The sequence below is a fragment of the Lacerta agilis genome, chromosome 10 (genome assembly GCF_009819535.1).
Source record: "Lacerta agilis isolate rLacAgi1 chromosome 10, rLacAgi1.pri, whole genome shotgun sequence".
NCBI lineage: Eukaryota > Metazoa > Chordata > Lepidosauria > Squamata > Lacertidae > Lacerta > Lacerta agilis.
In genome coordinates, this window is record NC_046321.1 from 38617306 (window position 1) to 38630496 (window position 13191).

The 13191-nt window shown below is 40.3% G+C and overlaps 1 protein-coding gene across 17 annotated transcripts in view; it reads left to right on the forward strand.

Annotated features, from left to right (window-relative positions):
* PPFIA2 (PTPRF interacting protein alpha 2) overlaps positions 1-13191 on the forward strand; it is a 258382-nt gene that overhangs the window by 198004 nt on the left and 47187 nt on the right. For 12 of the 17 annotated variants that reach the window (XM_033162610.1, XM_033162595.1, XM_033162597.1 and 9 more), the window contains 6 exons: positions 1856-2077; positions 2270-2416; positions 3362-3496; positions 11453-11539; positions 11982-12065; positions 12478-12609. In XM_033162610.1, coding sequence (XP_033018501.1) covers positions 1856-2077; positions 2270-2416; positions 3362-3496; positions 11453-11539; positions 11982-12065; positions 12478-12609 — 807 coding nt within the window. The remainder of the gene's footprint in view (positions 1-1855; positions 2078-2269; positions 2417-3361; positions 3497-11452; positions 11540-11981; positions 12066-12477; positions 12610-13191) is intronic. The other 5 variants (XM_033162603.1, XM_033162606.1, XM_033162612.1 and 2 more) reach the window with 1 other exon arrangement.

A 13191-nucleotide genomic window follows, 5' to 3' on the forward strand; every position in this document is an offset into this window, starting at 1 on the left:
AAGGTTGGTTTGGTACCCCCATGTTCTGACTGCCTGCTATCCTGCTTGGTCAGAAGGGGCCACTGCAGCACATGCATATCATCATCATTAAGTCTTAAGAATGCTCATGGAAATCATGGTGGCAGCCTCCGTGAGGGTGATGTCTTTGGAATATGGAAATACTGTTCAAAGAAGCTGCAGCTATGTGTTCCTCAGTATCTTTCCCACGCAAATGGATCATTCATGAAAGCAGTTATTTGTGAAAATGAGCTGATGGATATAACATATGAACCGGCTCCAAAATCAAATGATAGAATTTTCAGCTTTAGCTATTATCATTACACAACAATATTCCTATGATGGTAGATGGGGATTTATTATATTAATTTGCAAACAGAGCTTAGTTCGGTTCTGTACTTCACATAATTCCAGTGCTTCTGTGTTTCTAACCTAATGAATCTCAGACTCTAGAAAAAAAATATTTATCTATTACAGCTAACATGAATATAAGCCTATCAGTTTTATCAGCAGCTATAAAAAATTAAATTAATATGATATTTTAATGCATGTGCAGACATCTATATTTTTTAATTGGGTTAAGGCAAATAGTAAGTTGAATAAAAAAAAAAGTACCGCAAAGAAAAAGCAAGGCACATACTATTATTTCCTGCAGCATCACTCAACTGTTACAATGATTGGGAGCTGTACAGCAAATATAAGCTTTCAAATGTAGACGTAACAGAGGTTAGAGAATAAAAGAAACTAGATCTTTCACAGGTCTACATGTTCTGTCATTCTGAGGGTCATATAAACTGAGCAAGATTTATAACACAGACAGAATGCTATCTGTGCAATTACTCGTATTTGGGGCATATCAGCAACTATGCCCTCTTGTAGTTGCACAAGTGATGACTGCTACAGAAAGCGACATAACTCCATGCTTTTTCCTCACTAAAATGTTGGGGGAGGAATATGTGAACAGCTCAGTTCCCAGGTGTGTATTTGCCCTCCCCTATTGCCTGTGATGCTTTTGTTGCTGTTGCAACAAGACACCATGAGAAAATACTGTAAGGAGCTATGATCAGAAATGGGAAAAGTCACTGAGGATAGACATTTGAACATAGTTTTGTGGGTTTTCCTTTATTTAAATTAGATTCAGAGTGCTGCCATTTTAGGCAGCTGGTCTCTCTTTCTGATAAAGCATTCACAGCTTTGTGTTTTCAGTGTATGCCCTCCGCCTATCTAACGGGAAGATTTAATAACACCCCTGTGTACCAAAGACTCTGCATCTGTGAGTCAGGAGACGTGGAGGACTTTCAACACTATTTGCTATGATGCCTTTATATACATCCCCTAGACAAAAATTCCTTGATTGCGTCCTTTGTTCTTTTTCCAGCTGACCTCCCCTTGAGCAATTCTCTATTTTGCTAGCTGGCAATAATGTATTTATTACTGCACCAGTTGCAAAATTTGCTTTGCCTGCAAGTAAGTTGAGAGCTAGGTACCAAGATAAGTATCATATTGGGGAGTGTGAGAAGTGGAGTTCTTAACTTATGCAGGTGCGAGTTTGCATTTTTGTAAGTCTATTTTCCCATTGTTGTTGTTCAGTTTTGAATCAATTATGCACTATGACCATTTCCCAACTTGTGTCAAATTGTGATGGCTTATAGCTTTTAGCAATAAATATTTCATGCATTCTTTATCTGATAAGCAGTAGCAATCTGTTTTGAAGACTTGACCACCATAGAAATCTGAATCCTATGGAAAAGTGCCAACAGTATATTCCTGTTGATTTCATACACTTTGCTCCATTTCTTCAGCAATTTGGCAAAAGTGGCTAATGTGAGTGGTCTATGGTTTGTTTGTTTCTAAATAGCGTCTGTCAAATGGCTCCATAGACTCAAATGATGAAACCAGCCAATTGGTGGAACTGCAGGAACTTCTTGAAAAGCAAAATTATGAAATGGCACAGATGAAGGACCGCTTGGCTGGATTGTCTTCCAGAGTCGGGGAGGTAGAGCAAGATGCAGAGACAGCTAGGAAAGACCTCATTAAAACTGAAGAACTGAACAGCAAATATCAGAGGGACATTAGGGAGGTAAAGAATTATTCCACCTCCATTTGTTTTTGTTCATCTGTACATTCATTCATTCATTCATTCCTTTTGAAGCTGATACATCTCCAAAGTCGAGTTTAGATTATAAGCCATCTAATGACCTCCTGCTAGCTACATGAACATTGACAACAATTGTAAATTGTAGTCTTTTGATGTATTGTTTGTTCTTTTAAGGCAATGGCTCAGAAGGAAGACATGGAAGAAAGGATCACTACCCTTGAAAAGCGTTACCTAAGTGCTCAGAGGGAATCTACCTCCATACATGACATGAATGATAAGCTGGAAAATGAGCTGGCAAACAAGGAAGCTCTCCTGCGTCAGGTTCAGTATCTGGGATCACTGCTAAGAGACTCTTCATAAGTGTCCTCTCATCATTTAGCTGAAAAGAAAGGCAAATGTGTGTTCTTGCAATGATCTTACTCTGCCATCCAAATATTGGTAGATTTGGATCAAAAGGGAATGAGGACTTTTCTTTCCAGCAGGAGAAGTCAAAGATAGATCAGATTTGGGCCCAGATCTATTTTTTCCAGGGCTAAGTTGTTCAAGACAAGGCTAGAACATATCTGATTGTCAAACCTGACTCTTATCAAGTCAGGGTGGCAAGATTCTTTGAGTGAATCCAGGTTGAGAGAGATGAAGGAAAATCAAGGTGAGCTAGAAAGGAAAAGTATGGCAGGTTTATAGCAGCAAGCTGAGCTACACATGAACTACAGGGGGTATACTGTCTTGATCATAAACTTTGACCATCAGTAGATTTTGGAGGAGGGTGAAGGATGTGCAGTGCCAGCCAGGAAAGTTTCTATGACTGCAGCATGCAAGCTATGTTTGCTAATATAAAACAGCCTAAAATAGTGGTAAACTAAGAGCGTGCTAAAAAAAAAAAGTTTGAACTTGCCATAGGAAGTTTCTTACTCATAAGAGTAAGAAACCACTTGAAGGTGATATGTCTTGGTTCATGAGAGCAAGGGACAAGCTACTGATTGCTCCTATTTATATGTTTTATTAACTTTCCAGTTTGTTGTAGTGTTCATTCATATTAATGCTTTTTCAGCACATCTCTCTATATTAACACTTCTTCAGTACATCTCTATATAAATCATGACATGCTTCGTCGGTTGGGTTTCAGAAAGTGGGGAAGTTTTGCTCTTCAAGAGCCAACCACAATGAACCATTGGAAGTCCAATCCCCTGAGAAATGCAGCAATTTCCTGATTCAGCCTTTTATTAATTAATTAATTAATTTGATCGTCTCATTTCTGGGTTTCAGATGGAAGACAAAAATAGACAGCTGCAGGAACGGCTTGAACTAGCTGAGCAAAAGCTGCAACAAACAATGCGGAAAGCTGAAACGTTGCCTGAAGTGGAAGCTGAACTGGCTCAGAGAATCGCAGCACTGACTAAGGTATTGTACACTTGGGAGCAGGTGAATTTCAGAAACACGTTTTCCTTTAACATTGATTTTCATCCCTTTTCCCTTCCTTCAGCACCAACAGCAGCAATAAAACCCTGTTTTGGAGTGGACAAGATGATTCTACTTATTGGCACCGTAAATAAATACTAATTACACATACGACGTTATTTGCTTTAGCTTAATTTAATGGCAGAGGTATTGCTTCGTATTTCTTGTATGGCTTGAGTCCATTTCTCCCAAAATCCCAAAGGAGTTTATTTTATAATACTTTGTATTATAAAAGAGTTATGATTAATCCAATTCAGCTAAAAATCATGAACTTTATTTGCCATTGAATTTTTTTCCATGGTTTTCCACATCACATTAATTCAAAGAAACACAGTGATCACTTTCATTAAAACAGACCAAAAGAAAATAGACACTTTATTTTCCAAGCTCAAATGAATCAGGGTTGCATGAGAGCATAAGATGGATAGAAGAAATACCCAGTGGATTGTTCCTATAGGAAGCAGTATCACCCAAGTTTCATGCAGATATACAAGTTGCCAATTTGAAATGTACACAAGTTCAAAAAGAAAATGCACATGTCAATCACATATATTCTGCTGGCTCTTCTTTATAATGCCTAAAACCACTCTTGTCTTGCCTCCCTGCCCCCCGCCCCTGTGGACTTAGGATCCATTTCTATGCACACTTTGTTAAAAGTCTATTCCTCACTGAACTGATTGGCACTCAATATCTGAATAAGGTGCAAAGGCAATTACAGATGTGTTCTGGAACACAGTAATAAAATCTTTGATGGCATGTAAAAGAGAGAGAGAGATTTTTCATCAGTAACTCAGAAAAATCACAAAAAATGGAGGTTTTAAAAAAATGCTTCTCGGGTTTCTTTTTTTTAAAAAAACAAACCAAAAGACAATGGACAATTCCTGTGGGGATCTGTTCTAATGCTTTTTGGATGTGCATGGAGCCTAGGGTGTGCCAATCAGCAGGTTGGTGGTTCGAATCCCCGTGACGGGGTGAGCTCCTGTTGTTCGGTCCCAGCTCCTGCCCACCTAGCAGTTTGAAAGCACATCAAAGTGCAAGTAGATAAATAGGTACCGCTTCAGCAGGAAAGGAAACGGTGTTTTCGTGTGCTGCTCTGGTTCGACAGGAGTGGCTTAGTCATGCTGGCCACATGACCCGGAAGCTGTCTGCGGACAAATGCCGGCTCCCTCGCCTATAGAGCGAGATGAGCGCTGCAACCCCAGAGTCGTCCATGGCTGGACCTAATGGTCAGAGTTACCTTTACCTTTTTAAAGTAGTTTCATGGGTAAATATCTTCTTCCTTCATTAAGATTCCTTGTAATGTTCAGAAAAAGTCACACCAAACTAACCAAGTGATGTGTGAATGGGCCCTCCAATGCACACAGGTGGTTATTTTTTAAGTCTTTTCTGTAGAATGAGCAGCACAGCATGTGGGAAGAAAATTCTTAGATGTGTTTTCCTCCCACTCCCTCCACGGAACAAATGGAGAAATCTCCATGCACAGCAACTCCAAAATGGAGCACGCACAATGCTGTCATAGACTGAAGTGTTTATGTGTCCTATAGTCAGCTAATATAGGAGCTACTGTAAGTGACATTAGAAAAAGGAAGGTTGCAATGTTCATCCATTGGGTGGGGGGGGAGAGAAAAAATACAGTATATTTACCACTCTGTGATTATAAGTTGCATAGATTTCTAGCCTGTTTGAATGATCATTTCTGTATTGATGAGGAGGGGGGAAATGCAAAAAAATTCCTCGTTCATAGGAATCCCAGCCCTTCTGTGTCTTTTCAGTTCTGTTCCTGTTAACTAGATACATATGATCTGTGTGTTCCAACTAGATTGTGTTGTGCAATTTATATCAGGAACTGAGTGAGACAGAATGTATATGTTACTTAATTGAGGTTAAGTAATCTTGTTGCCCTAATAGTTTGGGCAACAAGATCACAAGCAATGCAGCCAAACATAGCCAAAAATACATCTGTAGCCATTGATGGCACTAGTGACCACCTCTTTTGAATGCCAAGCAAGAGCCTACTTGGTCTCAGCAGTGCCAATCAGGGGACCTTGTTTGCACTGCCTAGTTGTGGGGAGGGAGTTGAAGGAAAGTTGCACTCTACATCCCAACTGAGTCAAGGCCCTTAACCCACTGCTAACTTCTCTCCAAATAGTTTTTTTTGGCCAACTCAGTTGCCAGCCTCATTGAAGCCAACAGAGAGGGCAGAATCAGGGAAAATCAAGGGCCCTAGTGTATTACTGTTATTATGTTTTAAGCAAGGTAATCAACATAACTGACTTCTTTCCTAAAGACAGTGGATAAAAGCGAGAATAGACTTTACTGGAACCCTCCCCACAATTCACTCTACTAAAAAGAAGCTTAATGTATTGGGCTCAGAAATCCAGATTTTTCACTTCTAACACGTTCTTTTCTGTTGATCGATTTGTATAAGATTTCAAATGTTACATAGCAAGAAGAAAACTGACGTAAATTTAAACTGGTCTAACACATGTGAAATCTGAAATCTTGTTTTTCCCTCTGGTGCGATCAAGCGTTCTTAGGTGATCACACTTACCCACTGATTAAAGTTTGGGGGGCCGTCTTGATGTGGATACAGAAGAGATGTGTATGCAGTTTTGCCACTGATACTGAAGTCAATGGAGGAGTCCTTGAATATTGGGTGGGAGTTCACATAAGAACCTCCTGTACTAGGAAGTATTGGTAATCTGGTAAAACTATAGCCATGTTATGAATTTTCTCATCTTATAACTACTCTATAATAGGCTTGTGCTGTTCATAACATTGTGTTTCTAATAATAATAATAATATATTATAAATGAATGAATAATTCTAATTCAACTAAAGTAAACCTATTCTGCACCCCTAAATTTAAATATATATTGGGTTGGATCGTCATGCTTGAAGCAGCTTGAAGCACACCTTAAGTGCACTGGTTTTTAATGAGTCTTTCTAAGCATGATTAAGTCTGGAGCCAACTCATTCTTAGTATATTTTTGGAAGTTGCTTGCGACCAGTTTCTCAGTGAGTTCCAGGGAAAGGGAGTTCCTGAGCTAAGAAGCAAAAGTGCAACAAACCAACAAAACAAAAACAAGGAAGCATCCAATGGACAAGACCCCCCCCCAAAAAAGTATCAAAGATGCTGAAGACAAATGCACTTTTCATTAGTGCCCAACATGTTCCAGCCCACTTCCTCAAGGGGTTTTATGTTTTCTTGTAAACAGCTCAAAAACATCCATGTTGAAATTGCTGCAAGGCAAAACTCCTCGAGAGTTCTTCCAAGGTTCCAGAGGGAGGGAATCATCATGTCTTGGATAGTGTTTCCTCCTCTTTTTTGCTACAATCAGAGTGAAATTGATAGGATACAAAAGGGATGAGTTACTCAGCTTGCCAGACCGGCACCTCTTTCCTCCTGCCCGCCTACTTGGTTTTTATCTCAATACTGCAATTTCATAGCATCAATGCAGTCACACTGAAGAGGAATGTCCACTTGCAGACTATGTACCTCCTTTTTCAAGCAAGCACTTCTCCCTAAAGCAGACGTCCCCAAACTAAGGACGTGGGCCGGATACGGCCCGAGGGACTCAGTTATCTGGCCCGCAGCGCCTCCCGCTCTTACCGGCGCGGTGCAGCTGCCCACTTCCAGGTCGGCGGAGCGCCGGAAATAGCTTGTGCGCATGTGCAAGCATCATTTCCGGTGCACTTCCAGGTCTGAGGAGGCCTGTGTGCACACACACAAGCTATTTCCGGTGCTCTGCTGACCTGGAAGTGCACCAGAAATAGCGTGTGAGCATGCGTATGGGCGCACGCTCCCCCGCCCTCCGGCCCACCGCACGATCAGCGCTGGAGGTTCGGCCTGGTAAGTTTGCCGACCCCTGCCCTAAAGCAGAGAAAAAGCCAGTCATGAGGCCTAGCTTCTGATCTATATGCATGCATAGTGGATAACGGATTTCAGTCTCCTACCCTCCAACATTTCTCTGATTCCATAACGATAAATTTACTATTTATACCCCACACATATTACTGGGTTACCCCAGCCACTCTGGGCAGCTTCCAACATATATAAAAACAAGAAACCTTCCCTATACAGGATTGCCTTCAAATGGCTTGGGGGTCTGATAACTCCATACCCTCCAACATTTTTCCAATGAAAATAGGGACATCCTAAGGAAAAGTGGGACATTCTGGGATCAAATCAGAAACTGGGATGGCTTCTCCAAAGTAGTGATGTCCCTGGAAAATAGGGACACTTGGAGGGTCTGCAGTCTTCTTCCTGTCCTGGGGAGGCTGTTAAACTTTCCCACTCTGAGAGATAAGGAGACAACACAGAAACTGAGTTTTTGGGAAATGATCAGGAGATTTATTAAAAATTGTGGGATAAGCAAATTATTAGTGGGAAGATATGTAAACGCCAGCAAATGCAGAATGAATGCTCTTTGTCATATAACCACCCCATAAACAAATCAGAATGAACTTTCAATAAAGACTGGACAATGAAGATTGGACATAGTCTAACCACAACAACTTTTTGCAACAAATCAGGATGAATCCTGAATAAATAGGCTATCTGGAGGAGCCCTAGTACTCAGTGTAATCCCCAATTTGAAAATGAGGATATTTTCAGCGCTTTGCATCAAAATAACATCAACTCAATCAACAAAGGAAACTGTGTTGAAGAAATACGCTCTGAAATTGTTGTGTTACTCTAAGTATAGTTTTTGTGCAACTCCAAAAATGAAGTTTCTCTAGACACTAGAAGATAGTGCCAGATATCTGCTGGATTTACACAAAGTGCTCTAAAGGCATTCAAAGACCAATCAAATGGGACTCCAAAGAAGGAAGACAATCTAGACATTTTAACCCCAGAGAAGTTCAGTCATTGCATTAAAAATAGATGAGGAAAGTTTTCATCCTGAAGTGATAGCATCTATAAGCATTTCAGAAGTGTATTTCATCCTATCCATCTGTAGCTTCAACCCCGGGAAGCATTTTTGCATTGTTAATTTACATTCAGTATTGAGTGTTTTCAAGCAGCCAACCCTGTGGGTATTCTTGATGTGGCCTTAGTGTCACACTTTGGCCTACAAAATATGGTGATTCTATTTTTGACACCTTCCCAAATGATACCTATGTTGACTTTTACCCAGGGATGAAGGAAAGAGGGATGTTCAGTTGTGTCTTGCCTAAATCAGAAAACACCACTTCATTGTCAACCTGGCTAAGAGGTCTTTTCCTCCCATCCAAAGACTAGAAATGCTGTATCCATAACATAAGAGTAACAGTGATAGCAAGGATGCTGACTAGGCTGGCCAGGAATGGTTCTTATGTGCTAGGTTGTCTAGGAATGATGGTCTCCTGACAAGAAATGAATGGTCAGGACTCCGCAGAGATACATGAGATCTTTCATGCTCCAACAGGATGCCATCAAGGCCCATAGCCAAGGTGGAGGAAGATTTATTTGCCTTTCGCCTAATGTCCCTTGTGGAAATAAAGTTAGCAGACTGGCTTAGGTGACCAGTTGGCTTCCAGCTGTGCAGGGTAGATGCTTCATTTTAAAGTAATCAAGCATTAAGTTTCAACCAATCAATATAAAGTGCCAATCCTACCTCTGATCCAGAAGATCACAGAGTGCAGACTGATGTAAATCAGGAACTGAAATGTTTCAGTCATTATTGGATTTTACCTCAAAATGCAAAATCACAGGACTATGCACGTAGTGTTAGAAAGGACCCTAGTGGTCACCTAGTCCAAGTCCCTGCAATGCAGTTACCTCAACATGCAATTCCCATCCAATTTGAAACCAGACCAGACCCAGCTTAGCCTTTGCAAATGTGCTAGCAGTTTTATTGCTACACCACTATGTCTACCTTACCTGCAATTTTGGTAATCAAAAGCTTTTAAATGCAGTTTCTTGTGGCTATTGCTTCTGCCTGTAGGTTTTCAGCGTTGCAGTCAATAAGGGCCTATATGCCCTTGCTAAGGACAAAGAAATGTTGACCCTCACCCTTTCTTCATCCTTAAAGTAAATTTGTTCTGTAAGCTTCAGGAGGTGTTTTTCTTTATGTTCTTATTTAAACCATTTATCCTCAAGGGAAAAAGTTGCACATATTGACCTTACATGATCAAGCCTTGGTGAGCCTTCGGCTCATGTGATTTCCCCTCAGCCCACCTGCTCTCCTCTTCCAGCTACAAAGAGGCGAAAAGAAGCTGTTGCTTCTGTTTTTATCTAACTACTGTTTAGCATTATATCCAGTCCCAAACAAACTGTGCTTAACTTTGAGTGTGGTTTACTAAGACAGCCCAATTTCTGGCTTGTTTCAAGTAAGATTAATCACAGCTTTGAGTTCAGAATAAATTTACTGCTATCCTGCAGTAAATTGAAATGGAGGGGATGTCTGATGTCTTCCTTGCAGCTGTGTGGAAGGAGGAATAGGGAAGGGGGACCAAGGTGCATTCAGTGTTAAACCATGGTTTAGCATTACATCTGAATGAGGCAACTGGGGGCTTGTAGAACTCTAACGTTTTACCTGAATAGATGGGAGGTCTTTCTTTAAGCACACCTCTCAGTGAATTTACAGGTAAGAAAAAAGTCCACTGTCGAACAAATTAACAGCTTCATTTTATGCTCGGAAAGGTGTTGAATCATTGATGAGCCTTTATTATTAATATTAAATATTCTGGGTGCTCTTTTTATCTTGTAGCATATACTGACACATTATAAAGAGTGTCTTCTCTTAATTTTGACTTTGGTCTTGTGAGTCACCAAGCCAAATGCAGCCCATCAGTTATGTATGGTCGTCTGCCCAGGTAATCCTTCTGCTTTTGCTGCCTGCCTGGGAATGGAAAACAAAAACAGGGGAATTGCCAAAGACCTGGTAGACCCTAGTCCAGGTGTGCTGCATATGGCTGGGTGGGGTTGCAGGTTGTGTCCTAAAATGTTTTCAATGAACTTTAATTTGGGCTGAAAAGGGTTAACTAGTCCAAAATCCAGAATTGGTCATACTCAGAATAGGCCCATTAAAATCAGTAGGCCTAAGTTAGTAATGTTCATTTATTTCAGTGGGTCTACTCTGAGTATGGCTATCAGGAATACAACCCATTATTCATTTTTGGGTTAAATAAGGAATAATTCACATTGGCTTTTTTAGAAGTCTATGGTATGTGTTAATAGGACATGCAGTAAACATAGGATCCATTGTGATACATTACTTAACTGAGCATTTGCCGAGATTGTTGTTCACTAAACTAAATAGTGGCATAGCCAGACATAATGTGAGCAGCTTGTGGAACGACCAGACACCTGCTTTGCATTCACCACAAACTCAGTAACCCTTTCATAGTAAGCCCGGGAGAGTTGTGATATTTCCTTTAGTTATATGCTTTCATATCTCTTAGGCAACCTACCATAACATTATTCTAGAGATGACTAACCCATTTAGTTTAGTATATTCTGTAACATAATATACATTGTTTTTTTATGATAAGATTGTAGGATTTTCTGTTTTTTTAAAATAAAAAAATTAATTCTGGCATTGGCTCCTCAAAGTTGTGTTCTGGTCTTAAGTTTGTCCAAATTCCAATCAGGCTTTATATTTGCCATAATTGCTTTGAGATCCCTCTATAGAGGAAGAGTAATTCTCACCAGCCAGCCATCACTAACCTGAAATTTCCATACCTAGGTTGTTAGCTTTTTTAGCATCCCATTGTTTTTAGTTCATCCACATCAACTGCCTCATGTCACCCTATCGTAAGTGTGGTTTATTCTACATAAAATTCTGTCAGTTAAAGTATTAAATTTGCAATCACACTTTTCTTTTGAGCATTCTGTGCTGTGTTCTGTTCAGTGTTGGTGTCTTTAGTTCTGATTTTTCAATTTTGTCCCTCTCCTTTTCCTTGACTTGTTAGTCTGATCCAACCTCTTCTACCTCATCTGATGATTATCAATATGTTATGGAAGCTAAACTGCAAGAAATGATCTCCATACGTAGGAAGGTAGTCCTACTGGACTTTACTTTCTATTGCTAAATAGAATCCATCTAATTTTGTTTTCTTATTTTTAAGAACTCTTTTTTAAAAATTTATGTATTTCTTTTATTGATAATCAACCATTGTGCGGTTCAGTGCTTAAAGAGCTTACAATTTTATGATGGCAGGTTTGTGTTCAAACCATGCACAGTCTGCATGTTACATTTGGCTGATTTCATTGCTCATAAATAACTCCAATGTTTTGCTGGATGCTTGGATGTAACAGGCCTTTGTAGCTGACACATTTCAAGCAATGCTGTTCAGCTGCCTGTTTGAATAACATTTATTTTTGAAAACTAAGTTTGCAGTTAGTAGTAGCTTGCTTTACATTTTCTTTAAAACAAATTGAGATTTTGGCTCAGAAAGCTCTTTAAGTTTCAAAGAAGTGTGTTTATTTATTTTTATATAGGCAGAAGAAAGGCATGGCAACATTGAAGAGCGCATGAGACATCTGGAGGCCCAACTGGAGGAGAAGAACCAGGAGCTTCAAAGGGTATGTGTATTGCTGATCATTTAATTTATAGGTTGACTTCTTTAAGTTAAATTAATCACGCTGTTTCACATCGTCCCCAACTCTTTACCTAAAAATTGAGTCTCATGTCTAGAAGCTCAAATGGAAGAGAAGAATCAGAATTCCCCCCGAATTGCTTACATTTATTTATTTTTTGACTTGATGAATATGAACGGAATGATTATCAGCTATTGAATTTGTGCAAATCTTTGCTTCAGCAGTAGTGCTAATAAATTTTATCCTCTGGCAGTATTTGTTTTTGCTGTGCGCTACTGTACCAGGGTATCATTACTGTGATTTCAGTTACAATAATCCACCACTTGTGTTTCACTAATGATGACATTTTAGATAACTTTGGAACTGCCCATTTTGTTTCCTTGGTACTTTACTGAAGGCAAGGCAAAGAGAAAAAATGAATGAAGAGCACAACAAGAGATTATCAGATACTGTGGACAGACTTTTGACAGAATCTAATGAGCGCCTGCAACTACATTTAAAAGAGAGAATGGCAGCATTGGAAGAAAAGGTAAAATGAGCTAAACAAATGGTTCATATCTGTCAGGGAACTGTCCTCGGCTCAGCACAGGGTGGTGGAAGGGCTCTTGGGATGCTACAGAGAGCCCCGGCCCCACCTGACCAGCAGCACCTCCTCTTCCAGCGGAGGAAGCAGCCATGTCTCTAGTGGGGAGGGGCATGCAGCTCAGAGGCTTGAGAGCAGAGGCTCTGGGGATGTTGGAGAGACCCTGCACCCCCCTCACTCAGCGGGCGAGGAGGGAGACACACCATTTCCGTCACCCCAAGTGCGCAGAGGGGTGAAACGCAAGGAGGGAAGGCGGAGATTTTGGATACCGAAACTCTTATGTTGGGGTCCTAGCCGGAAGGGGCCACTCCTGGATTCTGCTAGCAACTGATACGGTAATGTTTTTCAGCACTCTGCACTGTAAATAGTTTGCACAATAAAACTGTTAAAAGCCAGTTTGGACTCATGCCTGCTTACTCGTGAGCAACCCAACGCAGACCTGACAGCATCCAATGGTAGTCATGCTCAGAGCAGAATCAATGGATCAGCCTAAGAAGAAATGTACTAAGCTGCCTTTTGCTTAGAGTA